This window comes from Myotis davidii, unplaced genomic scaffold, assembly GCF_000327345.1.
Source record: "Myotis davidii unplaced genomic scaffold, ASM32734v1 scaffold292, whole genome shotgun sequence".
NCBI lineage: Eukaryota > Metazoa > Chordata > Mammalia > Chiroptera > Vespertilionidae > Myotis > Myotis davidii.
Window position 1 is genome coordinate 988,160 of NW_006285042.1, and position 18,570 is coordinate 1,006,729.

The window sequence follows — 18,570 nt, forward strand, 5'->3', positions numbered from 1 at the left end:
CCCAGGGCGACAGCCCACCAAATTGCTGCCAATGCTGCCGAGACCCCATGGCACAAAATGTGGCCCACAGCCCAGCCCAGCCCAGAGATGGTTGCTGTGGGTGCTGGGTAATGACGTCACATAGCAACACCCGGCTTCCTCTCCCTACTGACTAGCCTCCCTGCAGTTTCTTCAGCCCAGGAACACTTCTTTCTTTATAGCTATGTGCAAACATTTTACACTCTAATTAAATGTCTGTGAAGCATTTTCTCATGCCTCATCTCATTTGATACTCACAGAAGTCCTGAAGTGGTAGATAGTAGACTTGGTAGAATCCTATTTTCTTTTCATTAGTAAGACAACAGAGATTTAGAAAGTTTAGAAACTTGAGCCGACTGAAAAGAAGTAAGAAATGGTGGAACTTAAAAATGACTTCAGGTTTTCTCACTGTGCAGAATATAGTCAAACACTGCTAAGTTAAATATTTTACCCTTTGTTCTCTTTGTGTGATCTACAATAATAATCTGTTTTGTGTTGATATTTACTGCTGTGTTGCTGACAATTACCTGAAAGAGAAGTTGGGGTGCTTCACTGGGCTGGAAAAAGTTTAGCTAAATCAGAAGGCAGGTCTAATTAAGCAAGTTTATTCTATATTTATAAAAGGCTGAGTTGACTTGCGCATGTGCGATACATATAAAGTTCTTGCTGGCACCAATCGCATGCGTGTGTTTCGATCTGTCATTGTCGATCATGAATTTGGTTGACACTTCTATTACAGAGAAAGGGTGAATAGCGATATTAACATATTCCTTCTAATTAATTTCCTTTCAGTGTTCACAAATCTGTGTACCGGGTCACTAGATTATAATAACATCAGAACACATGAAATACTTAGGCTAAATTTAATAATTTCAATATTTTATTGAAAATGTCAAAGCAATCCTAAGAGAAACTGAAGAATACTTAAATAAATGGGAGGTTTACCATGTGAGTTTATTAGAAGGCAAAATATTGTTATGATGACAATTCAGTGCAATGCCAATGAAAATTTTATTAGACTCTTGTACAGAATTAGATAAGCTGACTCTAAATTTATATGGAAATTCAAAGGGACTGGAATAACATTTTTTGGATAAGTACAATGTTGAGTGATTTTGAAATTTATTATAAAACTACAATAATTAAGGTAGGCATAAGAGTAGACATAGAGAACAATGTGTCACAATAAAGAGCCCAGAAATAGACCTATTACATATGTGGCAAGTTGATTTTCAACTAAGTTACTATGATAATTCATTGGAAGAAAAATAGTCTTGTCAACCACCGATATCTAGGACAACTAGGTACCAGTATGGGGAAAAAAGTGGACTTTGGCTTTTTTTTCACATTATATTAAAAAATTAACTTGATATGGAGCATAGTCTTAAAAGTAAAGGCTAAAACTATAAAACTATAAATCTTCCAGAAGAAACGGGAGAAAAGCTTTGTGACATTGAGATAGGCAAAGATGTCTTAGATGATAACAACACTGAGTCATAAAAGATAAAAACTGATAGCCCAACTGGTGTAGCTCAGTGGTTGAGCATTGACCTATGAACCAGGGGTCATGGTTTGATTCCCTGTGGGGGCACATGCCCCGATTTGCGGGCTCAATCCCCAGTGTGGGGTGTGCAGGAGGCAGCCAATCTATTATTCTCTCATTGATGTTTCTATCTCTCTCCCTCTCCCTTATTCTCTGAAATCAGTAGAAATATTTTTTAAGAAAAGATAAATACTGATAAAGACACCATTAAGGAAATGTAAAGGCAAACCACAGACTGAGAGAAAATATTTACAGCTCCTATTATCTGACAAAGGATTTACATCCAGAATATTTAAGAACTCTTATAACACAACTAGAGGCCCAGTACTCGAATTTGTGCATGGGTGGAATCCGTCTGCCCCAACCTGATGGGGGCCGATCGGGGGCGGGGCCAGCCAGGGGGTCTAATGCTGGAAGCTATAGCTTTCCTCCAGCTGGATCTAATTATACTTTAAGGATGGCCAAAAGAAAACCCACAACAGAACTGTTTTGCATTTCACATGCCATGAGATGAAGTTGTTTATGTGTTGTTTTCAAACGTATATCAAGATGGATCCTGGCCCTTTAATGATTTTTGCATTCTTCCTGAGGTTCTACTCTCAGTTTCCCAATATGATCTTCATCTGTTTGTTTAAAAGGTTTTCTGTTTTTTAATGTGCCTACCCTTTACTGTTGTTCCTGGCAGCCTACAGGTCTTCTTCGCTGCCCCATTTAAAGAAAGTTTGAAAGCTCACCTAATCTGCAAGGCACTACAATTTCACAAAATCCCCACCCAGCCTCTCTACATTCCTCAGCAAAGGGCCCTTTTGGCTAACTTGGAAGGTCTCCTGGGGCTGCAGGCCATGGAGGGAGAATTCCACATCTTGGCTGCAGTATTAGCAGAGCCCTCTGGAGACTATGGTCAGGGTCAGAAGGGACTGATAATTATTTTCTTGTGCTTGTACTAAATGTACATGCACCAGGGAGCCAGGTAGTGATATAGGGGTATTGGGGGCCGATCGGGGTGGAGGCTGCCCAGGGGGAGGTGCCATGGGCAGTTGGCAGCCAGCCCTGCCCCTGATTGGGGTGTTGAGGGCGATCAGGGGCCAGGCCGGCTGGGGGTTGGGGGAGCCAATCGTAGCCTGGATCAGGCTGGTTCGCTCCCACAGAGCACATCATAGCCACCGGTCGGTCTGGTCATTCTGGTTGTTCTGCCATAATAGTTGCTGGGCTTTTATATATATATAGATGCTAAGAAGGCAAATAATCCAATAAAATAAAGGTCAAACATTTGAACAGACACTTCACAAAAGAAGATAGATGAATGACCACATCAAATGTTATCATTTGTTAGTCATCAGGGAAAAGAAAATTAAAACCACAAAGAAATGCTATTACAAAAACAACAAGAGCCCTGACTGGTTTGGCTCAGTGAATTGAGCATACGTCTGGGGACTGAAGGGTCCCGGGTTCAATTCTGGTTGAGAGCACATGCCCCAGTTGCAGGCTCTCTCCCCAGTGGGTGTGCGTGCAGGAGGCAGCCAATCAATGATTCTCTCTCATTATTGATATTTCTATCTCTCCCTCTCCCTTCCTCTCTGAAATCAATAAAAACATATTTTTTAAAAAACACAAGAAAAATGACTAAAATTAGAAACATTATATCTCTTTAACATTGCTGTTAGAGTTGTGAAATGGTATAACCACTTTGGAAATTAGTATGGCTCTTTCATACAAAGTTAAACATAGACTAAGCCATTTGATCCTGCAATTCCACTATTGAGCATTTGCCCAAGAAAAATGAAAACATATGTCCAAACACTTGTTAATGTAAAAACATTCAAACTGGTAAAGAATTTTTGTGAGTTTATTTGAGCCAAACTGTCAACAATTGTCAGGAAGCAGTATCTCAATGGATTAGGATAATGCTCCAGAGAGTGGCGGTTTTTCATCTATTTTTATACATTGCAATCAAAGGAGGTGATGTAGGTGGGTTACATGAAATCCATTGGTGATTAGAGAGGGGGGAGAAAACAAAGGCGGGGTGGGGGGGATCTCTGGGATTGGATAAACAGTAAAATGATAGGTACATACTTAGGTGGGTGCAGGATACTTAACAGTCAATAATTAACCTGATAACAATACAGTGAAGGAATTTCTGGTATTTGCCCTGGTGCCCAGACAGACACATTAGGTTGTGCCCCAAGGGGTCTGGAAAAAGGGAAGTTACAAGTTATCCAGATATATCCAGGATTTCTTATCATAGATGCAAAAAGACAGATGGGCTCATTTAAGGTAAAGTTTGACCTTGTCAGTGAAGATACCAGCCTAGGACGTAACTACCCACCATGACTGCTTTTAGTTAAAGTTACTTTCAGACCATCCTTTGTGGTTACCTTAGGTCTCTGAGTTTGCATGACCGCCATGCAGGCCTTCCCTGAGCTTGTCAGGTTAGCATGTGGACTTGAACATGAACGTTATATTAGTTTTATTCATAACAGCCCAAGATTGGGAACAGTCCAAATGTCTATCAACATGACTATAAATAAATAGAGTTTGGTATATCTCTGTGATGTAATACTACTTAGCAAAAGAAGGCAGACACAAATGAGAACATACAGTATAATTCAATCTTTTATGATTTTCAAGAACATAAAAACTATAATATCCTGTATTAGAAAAGCCTACTATGCTAAGTGTCTGGTCGTCCGGTCGGCCATTCAACCCATCAAAGCATGATATGCTAATGATATGGTAAGGCCGCTCAACTGCTTGCATTAATGTGCACTGACCACCGGGGGAAGACAGTCGATCAGTTGACCAGTCACTATGACCTGCACTGACCACCAGGAGGCAGACGCTCCGACCAGTAGGTTAGCTTGCTATTGGGGTCTGGCTGATCAGGACTGATTGAGACACGTCAGACACCCTGGAGCCCTCCTGTGGTCCCTCCCCGACTGGCCAACCTCCCACGTCCCTCCTTGGCCCCGATTGTGCACCGGTGGGGTCCCTCAGCCTGGCCTGTGCTCTCTCACAATCTGGGCTGAGGGATCCCCCCACTCCCGAGTGCACGTGGGATCAGGCCTAAACCGGCAGTCAGACATCCCTCTCACAATCCGGGACTGCTGGCTCCTAACTGCTCACCTGCCTGCCTGTCTGATTGCTCCTAACCACTCTGCATGCCTGCCTAATGCTCCTAACCGCTCACCTGCCTGCCTGTTTGCCCCTAACTGCCCGCCTGACTGCCTAATTGCCCCAACTGCCTCTGCCTCGACCCCCGCTGCTGCGGCTTTGTCAGGACGGATGTCCAGAATGACATCCGGAAGGTTGTTCAGCTGTCCGGTCTAATTAGCATATTATGCTTTTATTATTATAGATCATTCACCTGAAATGGGTGCTGTTTACTGTATGTAGATTATATCTCAGAATTCATTATTGTTTTTATTTATTTATTTTTAAATATATTTTTATTGATTTCAGAGAAGAAGGGAGAGGGAGAGAGAAATAGAAGCATCAATGATGAGAGAGAATCAATGATCGGCTGCCTCTTGCACGCCCCACCCTGGAGATCCAGCTGCAACCCAGGCATATGCCCTGACCTGAATCTAACTGTGACCTCCTGGTTCATAGGTTGATGCTCAGCCACTGAGCCATGCCCAGCCCGGCTCATTGTTTTTTGTTTGTTTGTTTTCATTGTGTGTTTTTTTAAGTAGTTCTTTCAGTCTCTAAATATTAGAAGGCCTCCTACAGAGTCAGGTAAGAGAAATTGTAGAGCTTTCTTAAATCTCATCCTTTTATTTGCTCTTCACTCAACAAAATCACAGTAATTCCTAAGGAGAAAAGGCTAAGAGCCTGATTGCTTTCTGAACTTTCATGCTAGTGGTCACATATCACCACCAGCCATACTTGGCAGGGCAGGGTTTTCTCTTCTTCCTATCACTCACTTTCCTCAAATGTTTCTCCTGTGTCAGCCACACAACAGAAATCCTCAAGTGAGGAATTTCAGTTTGGGAGACAATAGTATTTATTACTCAGGATGAGCAGAGCTATGAGAAAGCAGAGATTGCATATATGAATAAAGTTAGATAAGCATAGTCTCTATACTTTTGGTATATTTCTTTATATTGCAACTATTTTTTAATTGTTTTATTGTTTAAAGTATTACAAAGAGTATTATATATTTCTCTTTTTTTCTTCCCTTGACCTTCCCCTAGCCTCCCATACCCCCCAGTGTCTTGTGTCCATTGGTTATGCTTATATGCATGCATATAAGTCCTTCTGTTGATCTCTTACTCTCCCGCCCCCAACCCTCCCCAGCCTTCCCTCTGTAGTTTGACAGTCTGTTCGATGTTGCTCTGCCTCTGTATCTATTTTTGCTTATCAGTGTATAATGGTCTTAATTATCCATAGATGAGTGAGATCATGTGGTATTTTTCCTTCATTGACTGGCTTATACTATTGAATGAAATTAAGAATGACTTTAGTTGTACTCATTTCTTTTTTTTTCTTTGTAGGGATTAATCATTTCATGAAAGAGACAGTGAAGAATTGTAAAAGAGATGGGTTTGTTCAGACCATTTTGGGAAGGCGTAGATATTTACCAGGAATCAAAGACAACAACCCTTATCATAAAGCTCACGTATGTTGAAATTCTCTGGATTTTTTACTTAAAATTTCAGTGACATATACTTTTGTTTTTAATTTATCTTTATCGTTGGAAGTATTACCGATGTCCCCCTTCTATCCCTTAATGACCCGCTCCATACCCCCCACCCCCAGGCCTTCACCACACTATTGTCTCTTCACCGCACTATATGGGTTGTGCATATATGGATATAAATTCTTTGGTTAATCTCTCCCCACCTACCCACCCTCACCTTCCCTCTGATTGACATATACTTTTCAACAAAGGCAACTGCTGCTAATGTCCCTTAGAAGGATCACTAATATATTAATTGGGTCTTGTGTTCCATGAAGGATTTCTGAAGTGATGGCACCTGCCAGTCTTTGGGAGGCTACTGTAAATGTCAGCTCATGTTTATAATACTTCATTTAAAGATGTTTTCAGTAAGCTAGTTATTTATTAGCTTTGGTAATAAGTTATAAATAAACTTAATTCTTACATTTACTATTGTTCTTTGTTTTACATACCATATGCTAATTTGTCATATCACACCAGGTTGCCAATGCCTTCTGAGATTAACATCAGTACAAAGATTTATTGATGATATTTGTTCAAATTATGAATAAAATCTCTTCCTGAAGTCATTAGGATTCATAAAAGCATTCTATATATCTGAGCATTTAAGCTTCTATTTTAGTTCAGATCTTTCTATTTTATCAGTCTTTTATATTATTGTAGTGATTTCCTTAATCTGTTGAAAAAAGCTTTCTTAATCCCAACATCAAGAAAATATTCTCTAGAAATTTTTGTTTTGCCTTTTACATTTATATCTATAATCAACCAGCAATTGATTTTCATGTTATTAGAGATTGAGGGTCAGGGTCCCCTACCTCCCCCATTGATATACAATTCTCCCTAGCCTCCCATACCCCCCAGTGTCTTTTCAATTCAAATTATTGAAAAGACAGCTTTCCCTCACTGCTCTGTGGTGCCACTTCTGCCACAAATCAAATACTATGGATGTTTCTGTTTCTGTACACATTACTTTCGTCTGTTGTATTTGCTCATCCTTTAGGACAGTGCCACACTGCCTTAGATATGCTGCTTTGTAAGGTGTCTTGATATATGGCAAAGTTTTCTTACCTTGTTCTTTTCTTCCTCAAATATTTGCCTATTCTTGATTCTTTGCATTTCCATATAAATTGTAGAAGCAGCTTGTAAATTTCCACATAAACACAGAATCCTGTTGAGTTGTTTTTTTTGTTGTTGTTGTTGTTTTTTGCGACTGTCTTGATTCATAAATGAAGATGGGATTAATATGGACATGGGCATATTTATAAATTTGAGTTTTCAACCCATGAACATGATCTATTTGTTCATTTATTTAGGTCTTTAAGTCTTGTTAAATTCTCTCAATCACATTGTGTAGTTTTGGGGAAGAGATTGTATATGTTTCTTATTAGATTTACAGCTAGGTATTTGAAAAGTCTTAATGCTGTTGCAAATGGCATCTTTATTTTATTATTCTTTTCCTTCCTTTTTTACATTTTCTAACGTGTGGCTGCTCACACAAAGAAATATAATTGTTTTTATTGTTGTTTCTTTGTCTAGAAACCTTGCAAATATTACATATTCTAATAACTTATCTATAGATACTTTTAGATATTCTATCTGCACAATTATCTGCAAAAAAAAAAAAAAAGAAGTCATTTCCGCTTTTCCAGTTGTTATCAGTCAGATGGTTGGTTCTAATGACTTGATCTCCCATGATCAGAAACCTGTATTTTTTTATGCCTATGAAAAGCCCTGGTCATAAAAGGACTTGGATTGTGAGACACAAAGCTAAGATTGCTAACTTTTCTTTTCTTTTATTTTTTTTAACTTTTCTTATTTTGGAAGAGAATCAAGGAAGTACAATACCATGAGAGTGAAGTATATATTTTAGTCATAGTTTTCCTTGCATATGTCAGTGAATACAACCCCAAAATTTCAGTGGCTTACATAATAAGCAGTTTTATTTTAAATTCACATTATAGTTTGGCTCTGGGTTGGCTGTGGTTCTGCTCCATATGTTCTTCACTCTGGAATCCAGAATAAAGGAAGACTCCCTCTCTGGGACAGGCCTTTCAGTGACAATGCTGGATAGTTTTCAAACCTTCTTACTTGCGCTACACGTCAGTATTACTCACAGTTCATTGGCCAAAACAAGTCAAGGCCATCCTTTTAGCGTGAAAAACACTTTAAATTACATGGCAATGGGCAGGTCTGTGTAACTTCACAAAGAAAAGCAGCAAGTAGTAACAATAACAGAGCACACCACCTGAAGTTTCAACCTGGGAAGGGGTCAGTAGGATGCTGAAATTCAGTCACTCTTTAAACAGTGACAACCGATTGAGTTTACAGTGGATTCATCAACATTTGGCAAAAGGAAAGTTAATTTTTTTTAAAAGTCTGTCTCTTTAGCAGGTATTTAATGCGCTAGGAGTTAAGTGTACCCAGGAGACAGGGAACTGGAGAACACCTCTCAAGTTACATAGATCCCTCCTTCCCTCCTGCGAGGAGACTCTTTCCATTTACTGAGAACTTTTGGGACACAGGAACTATATTCATGGATAGGTTATACTTTGGATATTAACCCAGACCTCATCCCTCCTGCCCCAGGATGATCACTTTTAGCAGCTATGGCTGCCTGCCAAGAAGCTCATGGCAGCAATCATTTAAGGGCGTTCTAACTTAACACCTAGGGAGCTAAGATCTGCAGTTGCACTAACACCTAAGGATTATCCTAGCAGCCCACAAAAAGCTCTGTTTCATACCCAAGGGCTGCAGACCTGCCAGGAGCAAACTACATACAACCATGAGGCCCCAGATATGGGGGATATACTTGGAACATTCCAACTCACATCACAAAAAATGACATTCTACTTATGTCTAGGATTAATATGAGTTATTTTGAAATATAGGTTCTTTAGAGGGAAATTTAGAACAGCTGTAACATTGTAACATTGATGATATATATTTATAAAATAAAATAAGTGTGAGCTACTAAGTATATTCTAAGTATGGTACAGTTTTTGGTTCCTGACTGTTGAATATTTCTAAACAGAAGCAGTCTGACCTTCTGTTTATCATGAGGATGACAGCCCAAAGTCTGGAGCCCTGATCATTCCAGTTATTGTTCTTAGATGCTGCTTAATTGGTGATTTCTTGGCCCAGATTTCCAGTCTGGTTGCAGATGTAAGCACTGATCAGGGTGCTAAAAGCAGGTATGAAACCATGTTGTGCGTCTGACGAGAGCCTGTTATTGTTTTTTTATAGGCTGAGCGTCAGGCTATCAACACAACAGTCCAAGGTTCAGCGGCCGATATTGTGAAAATAGCCACAGTCAACATTCAGAAGCAATTAGAGACCTTCCAGTCAATCTTCAAATCCCATGGTCATCGGGAGGTTATGCTCCAAGGTGACAGAACAGGTTTGTTCATAAGTGAGGCCCTGCTATAGCATGGTGAGATTTATTGCATCAGGAATGAAAAGGAGATGTATTTTATATATTACTAGGGGCCTGGTGCACGAAATTCGTGCACTGGGTGTGTGTGTGTGCGGGGGGAGTGTCCCTCAGCCCAGCCTGCCCCCTCTCACATACTGGGAGCCCTCAGGCGTTGACCCCCATCACTCTCCAATTGTAGGATCGGCCCCTTGCCCAGGCCTCACACCTCCGCCAGAGGTGTCAGGCTTGGACAGGGACCCCCATCTCCCCGCGATCACTGGCTCTGACCCCCGCCCAGGCCTGAGGCCTCTGGCCCAGGAATCATGCCTGGTCAGGGGACCCCATCTCCCTCTGATCGCTTGCTCCACACCCCGCCCAAGCCTGACGCCTCTGACCCAGGCTTCAGGCCTGGGCAAGGGGACCATCATACCCAATCCCCGGCTCCGACCCCACCCAGGCCTGATGCCGTTGGCAGCTAATTTGCATATAGCCCTGATTAGGCAAGGAAAAGGGTAGCGTCGTACGCCAGTTACCATTTTTCTCTTTTATTAGTGTAGATTTCTCAGCAGTTCTCCAACATTTTGGTCTCATTTTGTCTTTACACTCTTAGAATTATTAAGAATCCAAAGACCTTTTGTTTATGTGGGTTATATCTACTAAATTGCATTTTCAAGTTTCTTTAGAAGATAATGCTATATATGATATTGTATATGTTGATTATTTCATAATCTAGTACTACTTAATGCTCAATGCATAATAAAAAAACATTATGAGGGGGAAAAAAAAGAGATCAAGGTAGTGAACTACATTCAAGTTTCCTGTTGGTGAATTTACTTGGTGTAAAACCAAACTACTAAGACTTTGGATAAAAATGTATATTTATTTATTTATTTATTTATTTTTATTTTTTTAGTTGTAAATATTTTCAATTTCTTTTTATTTTATTTTTTTAATTAAATCTTTATTCAGATTATTACAGATGTTCCTCTTTTTCCCCCCACCATAGCTCCCCTCCACCTGGTTCCCACCCCACCCTCTGCCCTTACCCCCGCCACCACTGTCCTCATCCATAGGTGCACGATTTTTGTCCAGTCTCTTCCCGCACCCCCACACACTGTCCCCCACCCCGAGAATATTCAGTCCACTCCCTTTCTATGCCCCTGACTCTATTATATTCACCAGTTCATTCTGTTCATCAAATTATTTATTCACTTGATTTTTAGATTCACTTGTTGATAGATATGTATTTGTTGTTCATAATTTATATCTTTACCTTTTTCTTCTTCTTCCTCTTCTTAAAGGATACCTTTCAGCATTTCATATAATGCTGGTTTGGTGGTGATGAACTCCTTTAGCTCTTCCTTATCTGTGAAGCTCTTTATCTGACCTTCAATTCTGAATGATAGCTTTGCTGGGTAAAGTAATCTTGGTTGTAGGTTCTTGCTATTCATCACTTGGAATATTTCTTGCCACTCCCTTCTGGCCTACAAAGTTTCTGTTGAGAAATCAGCTGACAGTCGTATGGGTACTCCCTTGTAGGTAACTGACTGTCTTTCTCTTGCTGCTTTTAAGATTCTCTCTTTGTCTTTTCTTTGGCATTTTAATTATGACGTGTCTTGGTGTGGTCCTCTTTGGATTCCTTTTGTTTGGGGTTCTCTGCGCTTCCTGGACTTGTAAGTCTATCTCTTTCACCAGGTAGGGGAAGTTTTCTGTCATTATTTCTTCAAATAGGTTTTCAATATCTTGCCCTCTCTCTTCTTCTGGTATCCCTATAATTCTGATGTTGGTATGCTTGAAGTTGTCCCAGAGGCTCCTTACACTATCTTCATATTTTTGGATTCTTTTTTCTTTTTCTTTTTTTTCCGGTTGGGTGATTTTTTGCTTCTTCGTATTTCAAATCTTTGACTTGATTCTTGGGATCCTCTAGTCTGCTGTTGGATCTCTGTATAATATTCTTTATTTCAATCAGTATATGCTTAATTTCTAGTTGGTTCTTGTTCATATCCTCGAGGGTCTCACTAGATTTATCGAGGGTCTCACTAAATTTATTGGTGGTTTCTAGAAAATTCTTGGAACACCTTATAAGTTTGGTTTTGAACCCTATATCCAGTAGTTTGCTTTCCTCCATTTCTGTCATTTGTGACCTGTTTCTTTGTCTTCGCATGTTGGCTGCTTCCCTGTGTTGATAGAGTGGCTTTCTGTGCTAGGTGTCCTATAGGGCCCAGTGGCTCAGCCTCCCCAATTACTTGAGGTGGACACTCTTGGTGCACCCCTTTGTGGGCTTTGTGCACAGTCTTGTTGTAGTTAACCCTTGATTGTTGTAGGTATCACTGGGAGGAATTGACCTCCAGGCCAATTGGCTATGAGAATCAGCTGTGTCTGCAGTGAGAGGACTTCTGTGCTGGAGGCACCCTTATGGGGCAAGACTTGCTTCAGTGGGGCTTTGGTGCTCACTAAGTCTGCTCCCTGAGTGTGTCCCTTATGGATCTGAGGAGTTGTAATCTGGATGGTCCCACTCTGACCACTGGATACACTGGCTTTTGGATCTCTAAGGAGGTGCTAATTTAGTCTCTGCCTGAGGCTACCCAGAAGGAGTTATGGAGAGATCTGCAGATTCCTCTTCTTGGTTTGGGATTTGGAGGTGCCCAGATGAGACCCAGCTGTGAAGCAATGCAAGCTGCTGTGGGGCTTTGGGCCTTCTTTTGGAAGTTCTGGGTCTCTCTTACCCAGCTGCAGTTTGTTAGGTAATTTTCAGATTGCAAAGGGCCAGGCCTTTCATATGCTAAAGCCTCTGCACACAGCTTGGGTGGGGCGGGTTCTCAGGGAATCAACAGGGTGGTGCAAACAGCTATGGCAGATCCTCAGTCCGACACTAAGAGGTGCCGCATCTCAGTGTCCCAGTAATCGCTGCAAGCACTTCTGAGAGAAAACCGGCCTCGAGTTCCGACCAATGCCAGGCAGTCCAGTTTCTCCCCGAATGAGTCTGGGTCCCCATAGACTCGCCTGGAACTGGAGTTTAGAGCAGCTGAGAGCTTGAGACTCCCTCCAGATTGAAAAAGACAACCGTGTCCTCAGTTGTCAGCCCCTTCCACGTGTGCCTCCGTACCTCTGCTCTTTCCTTCCACACCTCCTCTGAGTCTCAGTGTGCTTTTCTCTTTCCTTCTAGTTGTAGAATTTCCACTCAGCCAGCCTTCCTGTGGTTCTGGATGATGTCCATTTTGTCTTTTAGTTGTATTTTTGAAGTGGTTGTGCCAGGCAGCAATTTCCGGTTTTTACCTATGCCGCCATCTTGGTTTCTCCTCCTAAAAATATATATTTAGTCATTTCCATATTAAGTGGTAAGCACTGAAAAAAAAAATAAAGGAAAATAACTTCTGCATGTTGTTAAGAAAATACTTTGACTTTGCAGATGCTTTGAAAGGGTCTCGGTGACTCACTGTGGTCCTCAGAGCACAACAGAAGAGCATGTTGATTTTACCTGTTCATGACCTTCCTTGTTCTCTAAAGTCTGGGAATATACACTAAGCTCACCTCTTTATCACATATATTTCTTTGCCAATATTGTCATCTTTTCTTACTGTTGTTCTCAAAATATTTTCTCTAAGTTCTCTCCTTATTGCTTAGATAGATTATTTCTTGTTTTAACAAGTACATAGAACTTTCCCTTCTCTCTTTGTCTCATGTCCATCCTTCTGCTTTAAATACCATTTCACAGTCACTGAGATTATCAAACTATGACTGCAGTCATGTTTAAATTTTCCTGGAAAGAAGTTAAGAAGGTTTCAGGCATAAAGGGTAAGAATAAACTGCTTGAGATAGGGTAGAAAAGGTATAGATCAGCTCTTGATGATGGAATTTGCTATTTTTAGAAGAGATATATATTATAGAGAATAATACAGCCAGTTATATAAAAATATGTTCACTTATATATAAAAATACATAGATTTAAAAAAACCTATTTGCCCATCAAATTAGGATTTTTTAGTTTGTCTTCAATGCCCCCCAGAATATGTAAGGCTGATCATTCAACATTTTATGTGTGGGAGTATGTATGTTGGCAAACATACATACATATATACAGAGAGAGAGAGAGAGAGAGAGAGAAAGAGAGAAGTATTTGAGTAATAACACTGTAGTATATGCTTTGAAGGGTTTAGAAGTCAAAGTTATCAACTTATGTTAAACTTTATGGAAAGGATGGGAAGATAGAGCCCTGACGGAAATATTTGCACAACTCTCCACAGCAGAGTGATGCAGTGTCAAAGTGAGGATGTAGACCAGGGGTCCTCAAACTACGGCCCACGGGCCACATGCACATACAAATATTGTATTTGTTCTCGTTTTGTTTGTTTACTTCAAAATAAGATATGTGCAGTGTGCATAGGAATTTGTTCATAGTTTTTTTTTAAACTATAGTCCGGCCCTTCAACGGTCTGAGGGACAGTGAACTGGCCCCCTGTTTAAAAAGTTTGAGGACCCCTGATGTAGACATTAACAGCCTTTAGAATGAGTGGGAGGCAAAGTAGATATGTAACTGAGGATGGCTTCATGGTATCGTGCTGGGTGAAAAGTAGTAGCAGGTCAGGGGGATCAAAGGAAGCCGAACCTGAGGAAACAGACCACACAGGGAACAGGAGGATCATGCATTCTGGGTCAGAAGCCAAGTACCCAAGGGAAATGAAGAGGACAAAGGTATGGTGATGAGAAAGCAGAAAAGCTAGAGCATCTGGACAGCTAATGCTGTGAGATAAGTGGGGCCCAGTGGGGCGCATCAGATGTCAGCCAAACTGGAAAACAGATGCACAGCCTCTGCAGCCTGGTGTGAGGCAGCCTGCCATGGCCTCATCTGCATTTGTTCTCTTACCTTTGAGAGCCACCTCTGGGGAAACATGGGCTGCAGATAGTGACAACTAATGAACTCTGAGGGAAGCACTGGGTATTGAAGGAGATGGTGAGCTACTTGTGCTGTCCTGAAGGGTAAGTAGGAAATTGTATGGCAGAAAGGAAGGACTGCAAACATAAGGGCAAACAAAGGCAGTTGCTTTAAAGGTATTAATTTTGAACCTTATTTTAGTGATCAGAGAGGCATAATCTATAGCACCAGGCCCAGCTGGTTAGGAAATAGTAGCTAAGTCTAGTAGAAGTGATTTATAACCATTTTTGGAGTCATGGGTTTTATAGATCATCTCCCCAGAAAAATGTAGACATAGACTCTTACATCCAATGCCAAGGAGTTCACACATACTCTGAAGTCCACATTTGGACCTGAAGTTTAGAATTACTTGTCTAGAGTATGGGGTCCAATTGGGGAGGCACCAGTTCTACAATAGTGATACTTCTGGCCACAAAAAAATAGCAGCAGGTGTCCTTCTTAGAAAACACTGCCTAATGACAACACCAGATCACTTTGCTGGAGCAGGAATCAGGGCCCATACTGCTCTGGTGTTTTTACTCAGAGAAGCTGTAGTGGGGACTCCATGGAAGGAGAAGAGGTATCTGAGAAATAAATTAAACCAGAGTTTTGAACAGATTTCTTCAAACTTCATTTACTGGCTTCTTTGTTAGACTCCTCCTTTCTGGGAAGAAGGTGATGGGATTTAGTTTACCTGATAGTTGGGCTGGGTAGTAGCCAGCAAGTAATTAGTTCCCTGATAGTTCTAAATCTTATGTGTTTTAATCTGGTAATTAAAATTTTCCAAAGTTTCTCAAGATCTCTAAAAATATAAATAAAAAAATTATCCAATGGCAAAATGACATACTTATCAGTTTGCTACTTTTTTCCATGGGGTAGGATTGTTGCCAAAGAGAAAACTGCAAGGGATGTTCCGCCCAATCAGAGGAGGCTTCTTCATCCTTCAACTCCATGATGAACTCTTGTATGAAGTGGCAGAAGAGGATGTGTTTCAGGTATTTTTACAGTGTTTTCCATTTTCCATTCTATTGAATGTTCAGACGCTGTATGGGTCAGGCTAAGATGCCTGAGGTTTCTGGAACTCTTCCCCAGCCATACGATGGCTACATCAATGTTGGGTCCTTAAGGGTTTAGAAAGAACTAAGAGTGCACAGTGTCATACTATTGTTAAAGAAATTCCTGGTGTAGGGATGTTTTTGTCTGGGAGAAGTGGGATGAGAATCTGGAGTCTTGTCCTGAGGGTTTCAAAGCTCCAAGCATTCTAGCTGAAACTGGCAGAGCTCCTGCTGGTCAGTGCAGACTTGGGATGCCTGGCTCTTTAGAAGTCACTTCCAAGCTCCAGGTGAAGAGCTCCCATCTGGCCTGTTATCTCGGTGGGTAGGCTGGGAAACATTCTTTGATTAGGCAGAGAGTTTGTTAACCTCTTTTTTATCCCCCCACCCCTAGGTTGCTCAGATTGTCAAGAATGAAATGGAAAATGCCTTAAAACTTTCTGTGAAACTGAAAGTGAAAGTGAAAATAGGTGCCAGCTGGGGAGAGCTGAAGGACTTTGATATGTGAACATACAGCTGGTTAAGGCCTCCTGAGAGGGAAGTCCGTGCAGGTACCAGTACCTGGAGAGAACAGATTACCCTTTCACCTACTTCATGAAAACAGAAAACCTCAAGTCCTGATGGACTCAGGATAGTCATTTTATATGGGAGTTTCAAAATGTGTATGAGAGTTTATTCTCTGTAGTTCAATGACTCTATTCACTCTCAAAGAGTATCTGTGAAATTGCCTCTTATCATTTACTGTGGCACTAAACAGGTTCGGCACATAAGCTCGAAATATGCACTTAGCACTTTGAGTCCTCACCTGTCTGGATGGAGCATGAGAAAGATGGAGCCGCTGCCTCAGGGGTATTTCCAGCCCTTCCAGGACTCAGACAGTTGTGATACAGACTCCCAACAGGAGCCACAGGCACATCAGGATCTGATTTCACATATGCCACCAGGGTTAGGCCTTCTGTGTGACCTTTCTCCAATATCAATTTAAGACTACTCAAGTAGTGTTTTTAAATAATAACGAATTTTATAAAGTGGTAAGACTTGATATTGATGCAGTCAAGGAATTGGATTTTCATAAAATGCTATTTTTTCTTCCTTTCTTCTCAGTTCATGCAGGGAATGTGTTTGCAGCACTTAGGTATAAAATAAGCTCTACCTCTTGAAGTGATCTCCTGTCCTGTAAGAGCAGATATCTGTATTGCAGGTTAATATAATACGGCCAGAGCAGGAAAAACCCTCTTGTCAGCTCTTAGTGTGTGTCTGTGTTTGTGGCATTGTTAGAATCCCCACCCTGTAAGATTGTACTTTAATAATCCCAGTCAGAGATGTATAACTGACCATTTTATGTTAAAATAAAATGTATTTATGAGAAACTTCCTAACAGTAATTCAGTTTTAAATTGTGTTTGGTCTAAGAGTATCAGAAACCAGTGTCCCATATTTACTTATTATTCTGTAGTTTACATATTTACATATTTATTACTTATTCTGTAGTTTACTCAACTCTATAAACATAGGAAATGTTAATTATGTCCTCAATCAGTTATCAAAAGAGCTCTTTTTTTTAATATATTTTATTGATTTTTTACAGAGGAAGGGAGAGGGATAGAGAGCCAGAAACATCGATGAGAGAGAAACATCGACCAGCTGGCTCCTGCACACCTCCTACTGGGGATGTGCCCGCAACTAAAGTATATGCCCTTGACTGGAACCGAACACAGGACCTTTCAGTCCGCAGGCCGACTCTCTATCCACTGAGCCAAACCGGTTTGACTCAAAAGAGCTCTTTTATGTTTATTAATCAGAATTTTTAAAAAATACAGTTGCTTTATAAACAAAGTGTGATACACTGTCAGTAATTGGATATTAGTGCACAAGAGCCTCAGACATGTATTTTTTGGAGGAGGGGGATCAGGCAGAAGATGGAAGAGGGAAGAGGGAAGTTCTGTCATTATTTCTTAAGGTTTCCATATTCACCTGTACCATGTTTTTCAGAGAGACAAGCTATCATGCTGTCAGTATTCTGGTGACCTTGAGATCCAGCCCAAGAGAAAGGTCAATCTATTTACTTATGAGTGTTCTTCAAATATGAGTGCAGACATATAGGTCACTTCCACCTCATGTTCTACAGCCAGGGTCCTGCGTGGTCCTGCATGTGTAGTCACATGCACCTTCTTTATTTTTTGGTTAATCCTCACTTACCTGAGAATATTTTTTCATTTATTTTTTTTTTTTAGAGAGAATGGAAGGGAAGGGGAGAGACACAGAGAGAGAAACATCGATGTGAGAGAGATATGTCAATTGTTTGCCTCCTGCATGCACCCTGACCTGGGCTAAGGATCAAGCCTGCAACAGAAGTATGTGACTGGAATTGAACCTAGGACCTTTCAGTCCATGGGCCAACACTCTATCCATTGAGCCAAACCAGCTAGGGCAATCACATGCATCTTCTCATCCTTTTGACCTACTAGCTGGACTTAAAACAAGTAGCCCTTGCTTTGTGTCATTCAGTTATACACAAATTCCAGTAATCATGGTTTATTTAAATAACACTAGGGCCCCTACAACACATTTCAAATTTTAGTTACCAAGGGATAGTAACTGAGTAATTGCAAAAAGTTCAAACTTCATTGGGAGCTCTTTGAGACACAAATCACTGTGTAAGTAATAGATGTCCACATTCTAATTCCTAAGACCTGTGAACATGGTATATTACATATTGATATGTATAATGACATTGCTGATGTGATTTAGTAGAGAGATCTTGAGATGGGGAGATTACCTGGGTGGTTCCAATACAAACACAAGGAGCCTTGCCCGGCCAACATGGCTCAGTGGTTGAGCATCAACCTATGAACCAGGAGGTTATAGTTTGATTCCTGGTCAGGGCACATGCCTGGGTTATGGGTTCAATCCCTAGTTGGGGGCATGCAGGAGGCAGCTGATCAGTGATTCTCTC

The 18,570-nt window shown here is 40.8% G+C and overlaps 1 protein-coding gene across 1 annotated transcript in view; it reads left to right on the top strand.

Annotated features, from left to right (window-relative positions):
- Positions 1 to 16,975, top strand: part of POLQ (polymerase (DNA directed), theta) — a 92,739-nt gene extending 75,764 nt beyond the window's left edge. Inside the window, exons 27-30 of the mRNA XM_015558478.1 lie at positions 6,055 to 6,179; positions 9,483 to 9,636; positions 15,443 to 15,558; positions 16,010 to 16,975. Coding sequence (XP_015413964.1) covers positions 6,055 to 6,179; positions 9,483 to 9,636; positions 15,443 to 15,558; positions 16,010 to 16,123 — 509 coding nt within the window. The 3' untranslated portion in view covers positions 16,124 to 16,975. The remainder of the gene's footprint in view (positions 1 to 6,054; positions 6,180 to 9,482; positions 9,637 to 15,442; positions 15,559 to 16,009) is intronic.
- Positions 16,976 to 18,570: the final 1,595 nt, after the last annotated feature.